The sequence below is a fragment of the Ruditapes philippinarum genome, unplaced genomic scaffold (genome assembly GCF_026571515.1).
Source record: "Ruditapes philippinarum isolate M1 unplaced genomic scaffold, ASM2657151v2 ctg2182_1_1_1_1, whole genome shotgun sequence".
Taxonomy (NCBI): domain Eukaryota; kingdom Metazoa; phylum Mollusca; class Bivalvia; order Venerida; family Veneridae; genus Ruditapes; species Ruditapes philippinarum.
The window spans coordinates 226,403-246,706 of NW_026856561.1; the positions used below are offsets into that span (position 1 = coordinate 226,403).

Below are 20,304 nucleotides of genomic sequence, written 5' to 3' on the forward strand. Positions count from 1 at the left end.
TATTTTATCATCTAATTCTAGAAAAATGATTCAAAATTTATCAAAATTATTATACTTTGCCTTAAAAAAAAGAGGTAATTAGCATTTTCTCTTAAATTGTGTATTAATCTTTATTTATGTATTTCATCACAAAGAAATATCAAATCAAGATTTATATATTTTGCATTTTATAGAGGAGATAAGTTTTCATTTTGCTATCATTGTATATTAATCTTGAAACGTATCCAATTTTTATTGAGTTTTATATACTTTGCACTTTAAAGAAGATTTACATTTACTCAAAAATAGTCTTCTTCTCTCTCTTTTTGTATTTCATCACACATATAACCTGTCAAGGCCGAAATATTCTGCATCTTAAAGATGAGGAAATGAACTTCTAACTATGGTCGCTTATGTCTTTCATTTTGTATTTTGTTACAAACCCAAAATGTTCCGTTGTAATTTTGGTCATATAACAAACAACTCTCCGCTAAACCAGATTTGATAACATTTTGTGTTTGCATATTGTTGCTATTAACTATGTTTCCTGTCTATATATATATATATATATTTTCACACATATCTTCACTTACGGGGCCTATTTATAAGACCGAGTTGAGTGGCATTATTTCATGCAGTCAGTTATTATATATGCCACTATGTAGGCATATAATGACATTTCCAAACAACAGAACTAAGGGGTACTAAGTTATATATATCAACTATATATTTAATTTTACCATAGGTGAAAACATATTGACCAATAACATAAAACCCCATTAAAAATATATACATTTGTGGGACATATATCATTTACTACTAAAACCGGCCTACGGGCACTATGTTAGAAGGGTAGCCTACGCCCCCATACATCGTTTTAAACATGCCAGAGTTGCGAGGCCTTATGTATGCCCCACATTAAATATAAACCCCACAAGTATGGTCTCAAATAGACCGATGCCCCGTAAATGGAGGAATGTGACTGTATATATATATATCGCAACTCTGGCATGTTTAAAACGATGTATGGGGGCGTAGGCTACCCTTCTAACATAGTGCCCGTAGGCCGGTTTTAGTAGTAAATGATATATGTCCCACAAATGTATATATTTTTAATGGGGTTTTATGTTATTGGTCAATATGTTTTCACCTATGGTAAAATCAAATATATAGTTTATATATATAACTTAGTACCCCTTAGTTCTGTTGCATGGAAATGTTCATTATAGGCCTATATAGTGGCGTATATAAAAACTGACTGCATGAAATAATGCCACTCAACTCGGTCTTATATATGGGCCCCGTAAGTGAAGATATGTGTGAATATATAAAAATATATATATACACATATATATATATATATATATATATATATATATATATATATTATGCAAGAAACGTTGTATAATGTTTAAAGCAATTAAACTGTAATGTATTGTATTGTATAGGTATCTGACAACTTAGGATTGTTTTCTTCAGATGCATTTTACGCCGAATGTATGATATATATATAAACATACAAACAAACAAACAAACAAATATAAAGTGTCAAGTGTTTCTTTGAAGCAGCTATGTGTTCACAGATATATGGTTGTACATTTGTTCAAATATTTATAAACAATGTAAAAACAATTTATACAAAATTATTTGTATTTACAATGTACTTAGTGCAGAAAAATCATTATTGCAGGTGGTGCCAATATGCTGTGTATACCCTTACTGATTACACAACGATTTTGTTATAAATTTTACTAATGATTGATTAGCGATTGTATAACGATGCTTTCAGATTATGCAACAAAAACAATCGATAAAATAACTAACATGTTTGTTACGCGATCGCTAACGCTTTTGTTAGCATGATTTTAACGAAAGCTTCTGGTTACTTACCCTAGGTTGGCGAGTGGTAACAACATTTAGATCTATTACAAATCACTTTTTCATTATAAATATTATTAGTCTCTCTAATTAAACAATTTTAATATATATATAAATTTCAGAATGGTGATTTTTTGTCACAGAAGTATCAATGAATTATTTTTACTATCCTCAAGAAAATAAGAACTGACTAAAGGGAGGTAATTACTTTGCTTCATTGAACTTTGTACTGCAATCTATCAGGAAGAGTTGTCCCACTTTGTCAGCCAGAATTGCAATTTTCTTCTTCCAAGAAATTTTAATAATTTCAGCTTTATGGTTCTGTTTGAATATAAAGCAAATATAAATTTACAAAACAAGAGGGTCTAATAGCCATTTGTCATTTATAAGGAAAAGTGTTATAGATGAAATGAAGAGATTTTAAGAAAGGATTGCCTTATTTTGATGACAAAGATTGAATGACTTTCAAATTTAGCTTCTGTGACCTGTAAAAGTGTTAAGAAACCAGAATTCAAATATTGAAGAAATATCAAAAAAATGAAAATTTATCTCGAAGATAATGTCCAAAAGTTGGGATTTTTTTCCTTAATATTTAGCTCTAATCATAAAATTATATGACAAAAGCAGGCTGAATGGACACTCAGCCATAATGGTTCTTAAGAAGATATATTGTTGTCATAAAAATAAAATAAAAGAATATATATATCAAATGAAAATATTGAGATAAGTCATATATACAGTAACTTTTACATTGCAGGGTTTGATCAAAATAAAATAAAATAAATGAAAAATGTACTAGTATGTATTAAACAGTGAACATCTGTATCTTTTGCTCAATTAGTAGTTACCAATTATATACCATAATACTTCATCATCTGAATACATTTAAAATTAATTTTATCTAAACCACAGATTGAGCCCCTATATATTTGCTATTTGACTTCTTAGTGTAATCTTGACCTACAGGTAAAGGTTGCACACAGAACAATTCATTGCTTGATTTCCGGAATATATACATACCTGTTCCTTAAAGATGATATCATTTTTGAAGCACGTTGCCCCAGACATTATACCATCCTCAAGTTTGAGCCTCATTAAAGGGCTGCCCTCATCAATCTGTCCGCACACAAATAGCTGTTCACTTAAAATACATCTTTCAATTTTTCTTTCCTGTCCATTGGTGTCCTTAATAATTTTTACTTTGTGATAACGACTAACATATGGGTACCATTCCTAAAGGCAGAAAGTAATAATTTTATAAACCTTTACATGTCACATAAAGCCACTCCAGATGATTGCTTCCTGGTCGACCTTACCACAGAATATCATTTTCTAGTGTAAATCAAAACTATGATCTTCCCAGTAGAAGTCTGGTGCTCATTAACCATGCTAAATACCTTATTACCTTATTGACTCCATTAACCCCCCCCCCCCCCTAATTTGTGCCTCCACCACATTTTGTAATTTTGTAGAAGAAAAAAATGTACCTTATAGATTTATAATCCATAATGATAGAGCAATCCAAAAAATCCAAATATTTTTTTTAATAACAATTAATGACACTCCAGTTATCATTAAAAGAAATCCTGTTGTATACTAAAACTTATCGCTTAATTAAATCACTGCAAACTATCGCTTGATAAAATCACTGTTTGTCGTTTGGATGCGCATCATTTTATCACTCCAAATTGGGTGATTTTATCGCTCGATAAAATCACTGTTTGAATTCCGGATGCGAGGAATTATATAGGGCCTAGCTCAAACGATATAATGATGTGCATCCGAACAACAAACAGTGATTTTATCAAGCGATAAAATCACCCAATTTGGAGTGATAAAATGATGCGCATCCAAACGACAAACAGTGATTTTATCAAGCAATAATTTGCAGTGATTTAATTAAGCGATAAAATTGCAAATTCACTATTTGCAAATAAACATGGACTATATTCAATCAAACATCTGACATATTTATCAGAACACGTTCTAAAATAGACAAGCAAACTGTTTATAATATCATTACAAAGGAAGATCTGACTTAAAATGGTGTAAAATTTCAAGCTGAAAAACTCTTTTACATCAAACAAAACCAAGGGTCTGGTAACAACCACTGACCTTAAATGGACAAATTTCAATGCCATTATCAGAATTTACTTTGATTGCGGTCATCTGAAAGAACTGAACATAAAACAAGAGCTGACGGTAGGACAGCAATGCTCGACTATTCTTAGTGCTTGATAGTAAAAGAGCCTTGACAATGTAAAATTTTCAAAGTTAGCAAAAAGGCATTTTTTCAATCATTGTTACAGTTATAGGCCTTGTAGAGAGTCCTATTATGCTCTCAAAGAATAGTATAAAATTTCAACTTGTTTCAAAGCTAGATGTCAATATAATATGAAAATGTCTCAGGTTGTATGCAACTTAAATGAAAATTCTAAGTTTAAAAAGGGCATTATTCTGCCAAATGCTTGATACAGTTACCTCCTCCTGTCTACAGGTTCGGGTCATGATGGTGAACAAGTGTGCAAAGTTTCAAAGCCATATGTCAATGGACTTTGAAAATATTTGAGGTATTACAAAAACTTTAACGTAAATTCTAAGTAAAAAAAGTGGCATAATTCTGACAAAATGCTTGACACAGGTACCTCCTCCTGTCTACAGGTTGGGGTCATGATGGTGAACAAGTGTGCACAGTTTCAAAGCCATATGTCAATGGACTTTGAAAATATTTGAGGTATTACAAAAACTTTAACGTAAATTCTAAGTCGAAAAAGGGGCATAATTCTGTCAAAATGCTTGATACAGTTACCTCCTCCTGTCTACAGGTTGGGGTCATGATGGTGAACAAGTGTGCAAAGTTTCAAAGCCATATGTCAATGGACTTTGAAAATATTTGATGTATTACAAAAACTTTAACATAAGTGATTACGCCGACGCCGACGCTCAGGTGACTGCAATAGCTCTACTTATTCTTATCGAATAGTCGAGTTAAAAAAACAAATGACTTTTAAAGACTGTATTTTCATCTACAGTGTTCATATAATCCACCATACACATTTTCTTGCATATCTGACTGGCATATATAAATATAATGGTATATGGTAGAGTATGCAAAGAAATATATCTGACATATGTTTGCGGTTCCGATCCTAATATCCTTCCGAGGGGACCCACCCATAGGATATTCCGATACAAACCGCAACTTATGACAGATATTATTAATCTTGATATGAACCACGTCATGACAAAACCAACATAGTGCGTTTGCGACCAGCATGGATCCAGACCAGCCTGCATCCGGGCAGTCTGATCAGGATCCATGCTGTTCGCTTACAAACCCTATAACAAGTAGAGAAACTGATAGTGAACAGCATGGATCCTGATCAGACTGCGCTAATGCGCAGGCTGGTCTGGATCCATGCTTGTCGCAAAGCCATTATGTTGGTTTTGTCGTGACACGGCTCATATGTTTTATTTACATACCACGTCAGATGGCCTTATCAGCTCATCAATGACCATCTCTCTGACAAGCTGTCTAGATTTAATGTTCCATAACTCCATTCGACCAAGCTTGAAAACCACAACACAATATATCCTGAAAATAGCATGACTGTATGCTTAATAAGTAACATGTTTATTCTGAAATAGTACTTCTTATTTTCTTAAGGAGGCAAGAAAAGGGATATTTTGTTGAGAAGGAAAATGTAGAATTCATCATCAACATTCCGGCAAAATATTTACATTAAAATAAAACACAAAATTCCAAATAAATTCTTACAAATTATTTTAACAAAGTCCATGTATTACCACCTTTTTTTTCTATTTCAATTACTTTAAACCAATATAAAACTGTTTAACAGTTTAAGGTGGTGATATATTAGACAGGCCATGTTATCCAGTAGTTAAAACTCCAGCCCAGCGGTTCACTTATGTTATCCTTCAACCAACCCTCCACTTCAAAAACAAGGGAAAAACTGCTAATGGTAATTATTGTAATTTGGGTAAAAATCAAAACCCGGGCCTGTACCCTTGTACAAAACCGCTTCCCAGAAAAAAACCCCTTATTTTTGGAAAGGAAATACAAAGTAAAAAATTTAAAATTAAACTTAAAAAAATTTTAAAAGGGCTAAACATTTTTCTGGAGGAAAAAGGGTTTTTATAAAACTGGGTTTGTAAAGTTTTTTTTATAAACTGATGTTTTTATATTTTTATAACGGGTCATTTTTTTTAAGAAAATCCACCAAAAAGGGAAATTTGCTGTATTAAAGAAATTTTTTTAAATATTTCAGACAGGTTTTATTTTGGCCCTTATAAAAGGTTGTTGAAATTTTTATCTGAAATTGTTTCACATTACCTGTCAAAAAATTTTTTTCCAAGTAAATATCGGGTTTTTATAGTGTTTAAAAAAAAATTTTTGTAAACCCATTTTTTAATAAAAAAAAGTACAACTTACAAACTAAATTTCCCTATTCAAGTATCTTACCTTGATGGGGACACTTTCACCATCACAATTTGGCCTTTATCATTCCCTTCAAACAAGGTGTGGACTTTACCTGGAAAAACATTTAAACTGGTTAACATGTCAACTTATCAAAGTACAGTATTTTATTGCAATCATTTTTACATTGAGGAATTCAAATAATTGTTAACAGATTTTCATAGAAAAGGAGTAAATTGGTTAAGTATCCTTCTACTTTTCACTGACTGGAATAAAAATAATTTTTCAAGTTTGATGTAGGTCCAGAGCAATATTTTAAGTTCAAAATTTCAGATCATTTCCTCAATCCATTTCCCACCCAAAAAAAATATTCTTATTGTGAAAATTGACCCATAATTAAACAGTGTTGCAATGCTTTTCATTCAAATCTGGCCAAAAATAGCACAAAATACGATTTTTAATTTGTTTCTGAATATATTTCTTTATTATATTTTGCATATCTTTCTGTTTTAAAAACCAAAGCTGATCTATGTAAGAAATACAAATTTAATTTTTTTTTGACTTTTGGGCTAAATGGATTCCTTTAAAAATTTTTTAAGGGGTTAAAAGGGTTATGTAATTTGGGTTTCTTAACGTAACATAAAAATTTCCAAAAAAAGTTTTTAAGGGAAAACTTTCATAAATTTTTATGTAACAAAAGACCAAAGGATGGCAAGGGCCCTAAAAATTTTAAATTTTTGGGTTTTTTTAAAAGGAATATAAAAATACATTTCCTTTTTTCTGTTTTTTATTTAAAATTTTTTAGTCTGTAAATTTTTGTGAAATGCTTTTTCTATAAAATTTTTAAACTTTTGTGTCAATGGGAAATATGGGCCCCCAAAATTTCACTGTTAAATCGTGTATAAAAACAAAATGACAGGAAAAATTGTGATAGCTTTAAAAAGCATACGGTGGGGCGATAGACACTGGGAAAACTAAATCCCCTTTCCCCCAAATGCCCCTAGCAGGAAAAAAATAAAATTTTTTTCAAATTTTTAAATTTTTCAGCCACTAACCATTGCTTAAAAAAATTATTTTTTGTCATTAGAAAAAAGATGTTTCTAACGAAAAACCTATCGTGAAATAGCAAAACCTGAAATAATGTTTTTAACAGATGGCTTATCACTTTTTACTGCTCTATTTCCATTAGTAGTGGGTTCAGGATAAGTTGAAAGCTATTAGACTGCGTGTGTTGATCCAAATGAAATCCTTCGAACAGGTGGGAATAAACAGCTTGAACTCGTTTCTCCACTTGAACACTGTAACATTAAAAAAGCTTTAAATGGTTCCTATACCCAGATCCTGTATGATAAATTCGTTTTTAAATACAGCCACATAGTTACGGTCACAGGCGATTTTTCCAGCTTTATCTGGTCGGGGGACCTCAGGTGGGCATTCGGGTATATTTTTTCAAGGACGAAAGGGACCATGTTTGACCCACTGACATTCAGTGAGCATACTGGAAAGCTTCCTCACAAGAAAAAAATCAAAATCCATGTCTGTATTCTAACCCACAAGTGATAAATGTTCAAAACATATACGTGACAACATAAATACCAAAAGCAGAGAAAGACAATGTCATATTAGCTGTTGTTTTTTGTGCTTTTTAAGAAATCCATTGCCACACTATATATCTGAAATGGACAAAACTATTCATAATTTTTGGAGAAAGATTCAAAATAAGTACTGACTGAATATTTAACAGTGCGGACCATGATCAGATGGCACTGAAGTGCTGCCGCTCATCTGGTTCTGTACTAGTTGCACGGGTATATTCAATTTCCAACAGTAGGGTTATGGTTAGGTACATGTTAACATATAAAAAGGCATATTTTAAAAAAAATAACAAAATACATTTTTTGTTAAGGTTCCTTGCACATGACACATTCAACTAATTTAAGTTTAAACCTTCTCCCTTGGTGGTTAGATTTTGTTTATCATTCACCCTCAAGAGGGTCTTTCACTCCTTTTACGACAACCAAAATTATGGCAACATGGAATAATACCAATTTACACCTGGCTAAATTAAAGTAATAAAGTGTGAAGTGTAAATTTCTTGCTGAAGGGAAGATTTGAGCCGTGTCACGACAAAACCAACATAATGGGTTTGCGACCAGCATGGATCCAGACCAGCCTGCGCATCCGCGCAGTCTGATCAGGATCCATGCTGTTTGCTTACCAACTCTATTACAAGTAGAGAAACTGATAGCGAACAGCATGGATCCTGATCAGACTGCGCGGATGTGCAGGCTGGTCTGGATCCATGCTGGTCGCAAACCCACTATGTTGGTTTTGTCGTGACGCGGCTCATTTATGTCTTAACATGCACCTCTCATACAGATTCAACCACAGAAACACTTGTGCTTTTATAAAAGCACTATTCTAATTTGCACACCGGTCTCCTGCATTACACCTCATGTAGAACTGGACATCTTAATACAAAAGAGCAAACCATCAGTCATATACATGTACCTTGAACTACCTGTATATACATACCTACAGCCACAAGACTTCCTACTGCCTTCGGATCTCCAACTGCTGGAGCAGTTTCTATGGCAACAACAGGGGAGATAATTCCAGAAATCAGACCTGACATCACCAGCCTAAGAGTAATTTCCCCTTGCAAATAGTTTTTCCTGCCACCAGGTGGTACAATAACGGAACTACCTATCATGTCTGATAAGCTTGATCTTGGCCTGTTGTCAGATAAGTTACCATCCTATAATATGACAAATAGAAAGTACGCGGTTAAAAAAAGACACAATATTTAATATGAATAAACCATACTTTTGCCTGGCGATGTGGCTGAGTGGTTAACAAATCGGAATAGTAATCTAAGAATTGCTAATCTACAAAATTACTTAATGCCAACATATTCATACATTATATTAAGTCATCAGCCTAAAGTTTACAGTGTTATTATAGTAGGTCCAGTTGCCCTATAACAAGTTAGTATAGGGCAAAGTTGACACTTTTTGTAGAAGATCTGAAATTATATACAATGTGCATAGACATTTTTGTTAAACAATCTATTTCTTCTAAAAAATTATCTGTTGAAAATTTACTCAAATCTATCAAAATAGCATAAAATCATCAAGTGATACATCAAAAAATGAAAAATCTTCTCAACAATAACTTACTTCTGGTTTAGAATATTCAGTGGAGAGTACATCAAGAAAGATAACTCTGCTGTCACTCAGTATCAATGCTATTTGCTTTTCACTGATAGGCTGATACACCATGGAGAATACTTTACTGTGACGCAGTAGTCGTAGAGGGTCAGACTGACATACAAGGTCATAGGTCATATCCATAGTAACATCTTTAATTTGAAACTTCTCTGAAATGAAAAGGCTCCTGAATCAAAACATTTAAATAAAAGTTAATGATTTTTTACAATATGTTAAAAAAGAAGAAGCAATTTTGAAGTAAGTGTTCATTTAATCTGTGTGGCAGCCTGGCTGAGTGGTTAATATGTCAGACTAGTTATCTAAGGATCACTTGCCAATTTGGTTCAAACTGCTATCATCTTGGTATCTTAGTTTTCTTTTTTATTGTCAAAAAAGGTGTGTTACTAAGGATTTATCTCATTAGGGTGTATATGGTAATAATCTTATTTGAACATGTTTCACAAAGATTTACCTGAATTATTAGACTGTTTTCTAACTCTCACTGAGACACTACCATTTTCATGCAGACAAAACAACATGTCAGTGTTTCTACATGGTATTACCTATAAAAACACAATCTATGAGTAAATAATCCTAATAATCTTAATAAAAAACAAACAAACATGAGTAATTTTTTTACATTTGCATTAAAGTCACATGTCAAAAGTGCACCGTGTTGCCAGCATGTTGTACATCATCAACCCATACCAAGCTAAATATCTTAAATGGATTAGTCCATCTTTCAATCTGGACTTAACCATTCATCATTTTTAGGGATAATTTCAAACTATGTTCTGACTGAAAAGGGAAAAGTGCAGACGGCACAAACGTGTCGGCTAATCTTGATCTACACTTGTTGCGTAGATTGAAACTATTGTCGTCTGCAGGTTAAGGTTTAAAATGAAATTGTTCGGATGTTAATATCTTATACCTGTGATATTATATAGATTTATTTCATGCTTTCCAGTGTTTTACTATAATATATCAGCTGATTATATTTTGATAAACCACTATAGTATAGTGAAATTTATAAAATATAATTTTCACTGTAGGCGGACTATATCTGAATGCGGAAGAAGTCAATATAATAACGAAATGAAATAACAGGCAAAAAATAATGCTGTCATACGTAAATTTTGCTTCTTTAGGAAAAGACAGTCAATGTTATCATACATCAGGTTAAAAATGTAACAAAATTAGAGACAATTAACAGAACTACATTTTAAAATTGATGATGTGACGTCATGATGTGATGACGTCGTAAAGGAGAATGCGCCACATTAAGGGGCAAACTCAGTATAAAATACTTAAAATCACTTAAAAAGCATGAAAAAAAAGAGAAAATTTATTTGTTTTACATATAAGATTGAAATATATTTCAAACGTGAACACCAGCTACTCTATTTTAAAATATTGCATCTGGTGTCCACTCAGTGAAATATATTTCAATCTTACATGCAAACAAACAAATATCCTCTATGTCATATGTCAGGCAGGTTATAACATTGACATTTTCATGTCTGTTTGTATGGCTTTTAGGCTAATTCTAACATGTGTATTGGCATTTTCTTTGCCTTTGGTCCAGCTCACTGACTTTCCTAAATAATTAACCAATATTAACTAATTTCTCAACCATTAAACAACTGAATTCTGAATCAGTGGTGCTTAAATTTAATGTCCAATATCAATTGTCACAGAAAAATATCAACTCACCTTAGAATGAAACCTGCGACCACTGGGCGCTCTATTGAGCTAAGCAGAACGACAAGTGGATGTCTAAAACATCTCTGCCGTTTGAGACAATTGTGCTGGTTTAATTCAAAATATGAACAATGAGGAATAACTTGATAATATTAAGAGGTGATATGCTTGCAATTAGCTTATAAATGCAAAGTTTTGATGTAATGAACAACCTTGGCAAAGTTTGGTGAAGATCTGTCCAGCCTCATTGTACTGACAGTGAGGTCAACATCTAGGTCAATCACATGTATTTCTGTAGCAAACACACAGAGCACTATATGTCTGTGTGCCGGGTTAAACACAACTTGTTTACAGCTTGTTAATAAATCTTGATCATCTTCATTTATGCTGCTTTGTCTTGAACTAAAATACAAAACAAATTGCGTAACAATATTCATGTTGATGATGCAAAAATCTTGAAATGAATTTTCTGACTTAAATCATTACTTATCTGCCAAATATATCTAGATCTTCTGTACTTTTAAGTAATCATTGCATATCAGGAAAAAAAACCTGACTCATAGAAAGTATTTCAAAGATTATAGAAATATTATTATCCATATCTTTGTATTTCTTACATTTTAAATCATTGTTATCTGTGCTCCATACTTATCACTTAGCCAATGGACAGAAAGCATGCAGGATGAACATGGACAAACTATATGCCCCCATACAAGAGGTAGGGGCATAAAAACCAATATCAAACATAAAAGCACTTGCTTGAAGTGCATGAGTGCATTAAGGGTATAACCTAACCAATTTTCTTCAACTGACACTACAAAGGCTGAAGTATGCCCAAATTTTTCATCTTTTTCTCCTGTCTTTTTGGATTTTAAGTCATACATACACTGTGCCAGTCAAACGTAGACTTTTATGTTTTACAACTGGTGAAAGACCTCAGGTGTCTGTTTATGTATTATTTCAGTAGTACCACTGGCCTTCCATAACATTACCAGTCAGATTCCTGACATGATAAAATCCAAAAACCTTGGCAGGATTCAAACCCACTGCAGTGCGGGGAAAATAATTCAAAGTCAGGGATCTAAACCACACAACCAAAGAGCACCCTTTCCATCCTAGCCAAATAAACATACTTTAATAGCACTAACAAACAGCTGTAGGTTATTTTAAATGGAACAACGTTCATGCAGTTACCTTTTCTTCATTTGTTCTGGTCCAGTGAGCATATTAGTTGCTAGGGAAGCCATCTTAGTTAAAGAACTTGAAGAGTTCCTCGTTAGGCTCCCAGTAGAATATTTTCTTTGGCTGCCTGAAGCTGAAAGCATAGGGTACATACAGTATATGAAGTTACATTGGCAATGCCAAAATATTGGCAAATTTCGAGAATTGACAAAAATCACTAAAATTTCTTCTAGTGTAAATATCAACCAATCTGTCATTTAATTCCACCCTTCTACAATTCGCTACTAATTCCTCACAAGAAATGTTTGAAATTTTAATTTCGCTAACTTTGTGTCACGCGGAAATATCCACTTATACATATTATTCATAGATCTCCTTGCTTAACATAATAATCAAAAACCTCACTATACCCGAGACTGTAGGCTGTGGATCAAGGACACGGACGCATCTGTACCCATCTGTCGGTTCTCTAGTTACATTTATGTCATTCAACACCATTAGGTAAGGACTTTCACACAATACTGGAATACATGTTAATAAATAAATGATGGAACACATGTATATAAATTCATACTGTAGCACATGTATATAAATTCATACTGGAGCACATGTGTATCAATTCATACTGTAGCACATTTGTATAAATTCATGCTGGAGCACATGTATATAAATTCATACTGGAGCACATGTATATAAATTTATACTGGAGCACATGTATATAAATTCATACTGGAGCACATGTTTATAAATTTATACTGGAGCACATGTTTATAAATTTATACTGGAGCACATGTATATAAATTCATACTGGAACACATGTTTATAAATTTATACTGGAGCACATGTTTATAAATTTATACTGGAGCACATGTTTATAAATTTATACTGGAGCACATGTATATAAATTCATACTGGAACACATGTTTATAAATTTATACTGGAGCACATGTATATAAATTCATACTGGAGCATATGTATATAAATTAATACTGGAACACATGTATATAAATTCATACTGTAGCACATGTATATAAATTCATATTGGAGCACATGAATATAAATTCATACTGGAGCACATGTATATAAACTCATACTGGAACACATGTTTATAAATTTATACTGGAGCACATGTTTATAAATTGATACTGGAGCACATGTTTATAAATTTATACTGTAGCACATGTTTATAAATTTATACTGCAGCACATGTTTATAAATTCATACTGTAGCACATGTATATAAATTCATACTGGAGCACATGTATATAAATTCATACTGGAGCACAGATATATAAATTTATACTGGAACACATGTATATAAATTAATACTGGAGCACATGTTTATAAATTGATACTGGAACACATGTATATCAATTTATACTGCAGCACATGTTTATAAATTTATACTGGAGCACATGTATATAAATTTATACTGGAGCACATGTTTATAAATTTATACTGGAGCACATGTATATAAATTCATACTGTAGCATTTGTATATAAATTCATACTGGAGCACATGAATATAAATTCATACTGTAGCATTTGTATATAAATTCATACTGGAGCACATGAATATAAATTCATACTGTAGCACATGTATATAAATTCATACTGGAGCACAGATATATAAATTCATACTGGAGCACAGATATATAAATTCATACTGGAGCACATGTATATAAATTCATACTGGAGCACATGTATATAAATTCATACTGGAGCACATGTATATATAAATTCATACTGGAGCACAGATATATAAATTCATACTGGAGCACAGATATATAAATTCATACTGGAGCACATGTATATAAATTCATTACTGGAGCACATGTATATAAATTCATACTGGAGCACATGTATTAAATTCATACTGGAGCACATATATATATAAATTCATACTGGAGCACATGGAGTATATAAATTCATACTGGAGCACATGATATATAAATTCATACTGGAACACATGTATATAAATTTATCCTGGAGCACATGTATATAAATTTATACTGGAGCACATGTATATAAATTCATACTGGAGCACATGTATATAAATTCATACTGGAGCACATGTATATAAATTCATACTGGAGCACATGTATATAAATTCATACTGGAGCACATGTATATAAATTCATACTGGAGCACAGATATATAAATTCTGTATGATTACAGAGACAGTCTGCTTGACTTATAATTCTCAGTGTTTGTTCAATTCAAAAATTTGACAATGGTTAACAACTGAGTAATATTTCAGGTTTATGAGTTTTTGTAAAGTTAGAGATGTAGATATCTATGTCTCTAGTAAAGTTGAGCTATAAATTATTATTTAATAACTGTAAAATTATGTTTCCATAATTTTATGGTCGATTCAACAAAAAATGTCTCACTCACTTACTTACTAAAAATATGCTGCTATAAAACTTTTATGTAGGATTTATATGGTTAAGCAACAATTTCGTACATGTGCCATTCCTTGTTCAGAAAATAAATAAGCATATTTTTAAACATAGCTTAGCTAACATTTAACTTCACAATAATCTTTACTTTTCAAAATTAATTTGTGAAATTTCTTCAATTTGCAAAATTAGACAAATTAACAATTCCTCTTTACAGTAAGCTTTTAGTAATTAAAACTAAAGACTATTCTATGAACATACAAACTATTCGCTGTATGTCAAATGGATCCAGAGCAAATGTAATCAGCTGTTCCCCTAAATGTTTCTTCCAGAGCCGGACACCAGAAAATGAATCCCATAATTCCAAACAGTCTGGATTTCGTAACACCATCAGAAGGTCATGTGACTCATCATTTCCTGTGTACCATTCTAATCCTGAAATATAATTATAAAATCTGAAAATAGATCTGGCAATGAAACAATTTATCGAGAAAGTATAGAATTTCTTATAAATTTAGAATAAATAGTTATTTCATTATTAACAGCTTTTTTTTTTACACCTCTGCATTGTGGTTTATGTGATAAGTTGATCTATTTGGAGTTATACCATTACAACCATGTATTACATGCAAAATGTAAAAGTGCAGTCTGACTGTTACTTTGACACTTATTAACTGAGTATAATACTGGAGCAAACCTAAAACTGGTTTAGAGGGCTGAGTATCACACAATTCCGCTCGTCGTTGACCAGAAACTACATCCCAGATAATAACATTGCCAGTGCCGTCTGCTGTTGCTAGGTAGAGATTGTAGGTACTTCCTGTTGCAAATGCATGATGGTAATTCTCACCACTCCATCGTACCTGGAACATTCAAGCAATTTGATGTAAAAATTGACATTTATTCCATATTTCTTATTATAAAACTAATTTGCAAAAACATTTGTAAGTTACTTTCTGTTAGCTATTGTTTTGTCTGCCTGACATGAAAAAGGCATTTTATTTTTCTCTATTTTCTTAGTCTGCCTAATTTGTAAAAGACATTTTTCTCTATTATTTAGTTTGCCTAATTTGAAAAAAAACAAAAAACATTTTTCTCTATTATTTAGTCTGCCTAATTTGAAAAAGACATTTTTCACTATTATTTATTATCTGCCTTATTCTCCAGAAAATTGATTAATTGTAAAATATGCGTTATGAAAAATACTTTGACCTTATAGAAAATTAAGAAAATAATCAAGTTTGAAATAAAAGTTTTAATACTGATATAATAAAGTACAGGGCACACATTAGTAATTTTGCATTGCATTTTGTGAATCTGCATAGAAACACTCAATGTCATATACAAATGAAATGTTTCTCCTAAAAAGAAATCATTTGCTTTATGAGAATAGAAGTACCATGCCCTTGCTATAGGGAGAAACAAGAAAATTAGAAACACCAATGAAAACTGTTTAATTTTGCTTTGACAAAGATAAAATACTGCATTACTATCAGAAGAAAGGTAGAAAAATCTATTTTAAGTCTAAGTGACCTTGACCCCGTATCAACCTAAAAAACACTTCCAAGGTTTAATGTCAGTAAAAGATAAACCAACCAGATATTTTGGCATGCTGATGGTAATAGATTTTACCCATGCAACCAGTGCAGACCAAGATAAGACTGAACGCATCTTTGCTGTCGGATAAATTGACCCCCACGACCAGTATGCACTGTTTGCTATTCATTAAGTGCATATCTAACTATATATACTGCAACACCCTCTTTCAGGTATTATGAGCAGGTGTGTGTCTGTGCAAGAGTTTAAAAGAAGAAATGTAAGGAGAATAAAAGTTATACTGTACATGTATTTGTGAGAGTTGAAATAAGATTTCTGTTTATAAGTGACAAAGGAAGGTGTAAACTAGAAATGTGTCCATAGGACACGGATGCCCCCACACGCCACTGTTCTGTCAATCTTATGACTCTAGGTCAAATATTTTTTGGACTACATGTGCCACAAGTTGAAAACTAAAAATCAACAAAGGGCCATAATTCTGTTAAATTTGGTTGCAGCAAAAATTCCTTCCTTTACTACCATCTACACATTAAGGTTGTTCATCCCTGGAAGTTTAAGCAAAATCTTCCATCCGGTTTAAGAGGAGTTGCGTTCACAAAATTTCTACAGAGTATATAGTGAAAAAATCAACAAAGGGCCATAATTCTGTTAAATTTGGTTACAGCAAAAATTCCTTCCTTTACTACCATCTACACATTAAGGTTGTTCATCCCTGGAAGTTTAAGCAAAATCTGCCATCCGGTTTAAGAGGAGTTGCGTTCACAAAATTTCTACATAGTATATAGTGAAAAAATCAACAAAGGGCCATAATTCTGTTAAATTTGGTCGCAGCAAAAATTCCTTCCTTTACTACCATCTACACATTAAGGTTGTTCATCCCTGGAAGTTTAAGCAAAATCTGCCATCAGGTTTAAGAGGAGTTGCGTTCACAAGATTTCGGGACGTACGGACAGACGGACGGACTTACCAAAATTTGATGTTTATGAGGCAAATGAGCTCATAAACACCACCTGGACCAACGTCCATAAGCAAAATAAGCTCATAAAAACAAAAAATAGCTCTTAATTTTAAATTTTATGAGTTTATGTTCTTTATTTAACTACGGAATGAAGCTCATAATAATCAAATGTTGGCTCGGACAGACGTGTGGACGGACAATTGCAACGCTATATGCTCCCACTTTGTGGGGGCATAAAAAGGACAAACTATTTAAACTAAACAGTACCCTACTGAAAAAAAAATTTGGAGAACATACAAATCATTCTTCATATTACTATAAAATCAATTACAATTGTTTATTTTAAAATTTATATTTCTATGAACTGATAAATGCCTCTAAATAAAAAGAAATAATCCTAAATTTTACTCACATGTGTTACATAGCCTGAATGTGGTCCTAAAGTCTGTACTACCTGAAGGGTCACAGGGTCAATCACTACAGCATAACCATAGCAACCATAAGCAACAAAACCTTGGTAACCCCTGAAATGTAAGAAATCAACAGTATTTATTTACAGTATTAATACATTAAATTAATTGGTTAACGTATTTATTATGAGTAAAGATATACAAGTTAAGATATATTGGACTATTTTATGTATAGGCAATAATTGCCCACAGCTACAATACCCCATTAACAACTGCTTGAGACTTTAACAGGCTCAAGGGCCACCTTCTATTTTTTGAACTTTTCGAGACATTAATACAAAAATTGAAAATATTCCAACATTATAGAGCCTGGTCAGACTGCGCAATTATTGGCTAAAAAAAGATACAAGAAATATGATAAAAACTTCACATACCAGTCTGATGCCGTCTTGTTCTCCAGATGTAGGGGTCCTGTTATAACTTTAGGACATGGATTCATTTTATCTTCACAAAAATCCACAGTTATTGTATACCTAACTTAACTCACAAAAACACTATCCCTAAATCTCACATCTTCACTTACAGCAACCCACGGCTATTTTGAAATTACAATTGTATCAAAACTTGCCACAAATCCAATAGAAGTAAATAATTATGTTCATCCAAGATACTTTTTAAATACTTTCTTTCTGGATCAAAATATAAAGACTAGCATCAGTTATACATTGTTAAATCAGCAATTTGTTGTCATTTATTAAGCCACAGTGTATATAACTGGTAACTCCCACTTTATTTAAGACACAAGGATCATTAATACAAGCTGGAGATAACAACTTTATTACTGATTATAATGTAAGGTTTAAACCACTTCTGATAACTACAATACACTATCCTCTCATACTTGATAATTACTTGTGCTCCAAATAAAGAGTTAATTATTAAAGCAGCATGCCTCAGGATTCATGTTAATTTTCATGAAAATTTTGTAAAATGTACATTTGTATTTAAAAGTAAAATATTGTGAAGTGAACAAAGAAAGAAATTTACACATTACAAAAGGCACTAACAATTCATGTAAATTACCAAAAATAGCATTTACATTTGAGTCAAGCAGTAGAAATATGGTGATAAAGTACTGTAAAATCAGCCAATAGTGGCACAGAACATGTAAATCATAACTTGAATATTTTAAGTCTTTAATTTTTCTTAAAATCTCATCTGAGAACACTTCTCAAGTTTGATTTTCTTAAAATGTTTTTGCTCATCGGGAGGCATGCAGCTTTTAAGTGATTTTTTTTTAACTTTTGTATTTATATTTTAATCTTAGATTTATATAAATACCTTTTTATCATGATAGTGATAATACAAACCATAGCTGTAGCCTTGACCTTCATTTTATCAACTATTTGAAATAAAAAAAAAGTCAAAATATGAATACTGCAGGGCTTCAAGTTTTTGGTATAGGGTTAACCAAAAATTACACACAAGTACTTTAATTGGTCAATGAAATATTAACTAAAACTTTATTTCTCTTGTTTCAGATTTATTTGGATTGTATATAAAAAAGAACAAGTCTACAATGTACAGAAAAATTCATATTCGGAGACATTGGACCAATGGGCGTTAAATTTCAAGGAATTACATATTGTATTTCATCATCTAGTAATGTAGATCAATTGTTGACTCAGCACTGAGTGAAAGTCAACAAATGTCTTATTCAGCCATTACAGCAAACTTTTATTGTACTTCATTCATTTTAATACAACACATGTATGTCCAAATATTGTAGTAATGTAATGCTTTAATAGAGGTTGAATAAATGGGACAGAATTTATTCAAAAAGGTCTAAAATATAAGTTAATTAGCAATGAAAATTTTGTCTAAGTTTTGTTTATCAAATTTTAGTTTCAAATAGTCAAGTTAATATTAAGAGAACATCATGGTATGATAGTTTTCAAATGTAATCATATTTGTTGTATGGTTCAATTCAAATATCTGTATTTTTTTTCTCAACACCAAAAATAATCCAACAGCACAATTTTCAAGGCAAACTGTTTCACCTATATTTAATGTGGGTATTCATTTCATAGATTGAAAATATGTCAGTGAGGCAACATATTGAATAACTAGAAATGTGTCCATAGGACACAGGTGCCCCCACAAAACAATCTTATGACTCTAGGTCAAATATTTTTTGGACTACATGTGCCACAAGTTAAAAATTAAAAATCTTTTACTAAGTAAAGGGCAAGAACTTTACAAATACTGAATAAATCCACAAGCAAACCCCAAGGTGCATAAGTACACATGCTGACCAACATTCTTGTAAATTTTCAGACCTACAAGTCAAATACTTTTTAAGCTATACATGAACAAGTTGAAAATTGCAAATTTATACTACTGAAAGTCAAGGGCAATAACTCTAACAAAACTGAAAAAAATCCTCGTGCAAAGTCCCAGGTGCATAGCTTCACAGTGATGTTGATCATTATTCCTGTAATTTAGTGATGTTGATCATTTTATTCCTGTAAAGTTGGTTGATTCTAACTCAAGCACTCAAGGAACAAATAACACAACATAATGAAACGGTT

At 32.0% G+C, this 20,304-nt stretch overlaps 2 protein-coding genes across 2 annotated transcripts in view; both read right to left on the bottom strand.

Annotated features, from left to right (window-relative positions):
- LOC132747004 (WD repeat-containing protein 11-like) overlaps positions 1 to 6,444 on the bottom strand; it is a 36,357-nt gene extending 29,913 nt beyond the window's left edge. Inside the window, exons 1-4 of the mRNA XM_060736308.1 lie at positions 6,341 to 6,444; positions 5,341 to 5,452; positions 2,878 to 3,090; positions 2,066 to 2,178 (exon numbers count right to left, since the gene is read on the bottom strand). Coding sequence (XP_060592291.1) covers positions 2,066 to 2,178; positions 2,878 to 3,090; positions 5,341 to 5,452; positions 6,341 to 6,438 — 536 coding nt within the window. The 5' untranslated portion in view covers positions 6,439 to 6,444. The remainder of the gene's footprint in view (positions 1 to 2,065; positions 2,179 to 2,877; positions 3,091 to 5,340; positions 5,453 to 6,340) is intronic.
- Positions 6,445 to 8,777: 2,333 nt separating this feature from the next.
- Positions 8,778 to 18,578, bottom strand: LOC132747006 (WD repeat-containing protein 11-like). Its single transcript, XM_060736310.1, has 10 exons — positions 18,148 to 18,578; positions 17,716 to 17,827; positions 15,486 to 15,651; positions 15,050 to 15,223; positions 12,798 to 12,908; positions 12,400 to 12,520; positions 11,418 to 11,607; positions 9,977 to 10,067; positions 9,475 to 9,674; positions 8,778 to 9,053 (listed from the first exon to the last, which is right to left on the bottom strand). The coding sequence occupies exons 1-10, from the start codon at positions 18,210 to 18,212 to the stop codon at positions 8,793 to 8,795; spliced, it is 1,491 nt and encodes a 496-aa protein (XP_060592293.1). The 5' UTR covers positions 18,213 to 18,578; the 3' UTR covers positions 8,778 to 8,792.
- Positions 18,579 to 20,304: the final 1,726 nt, after the last annotated feature.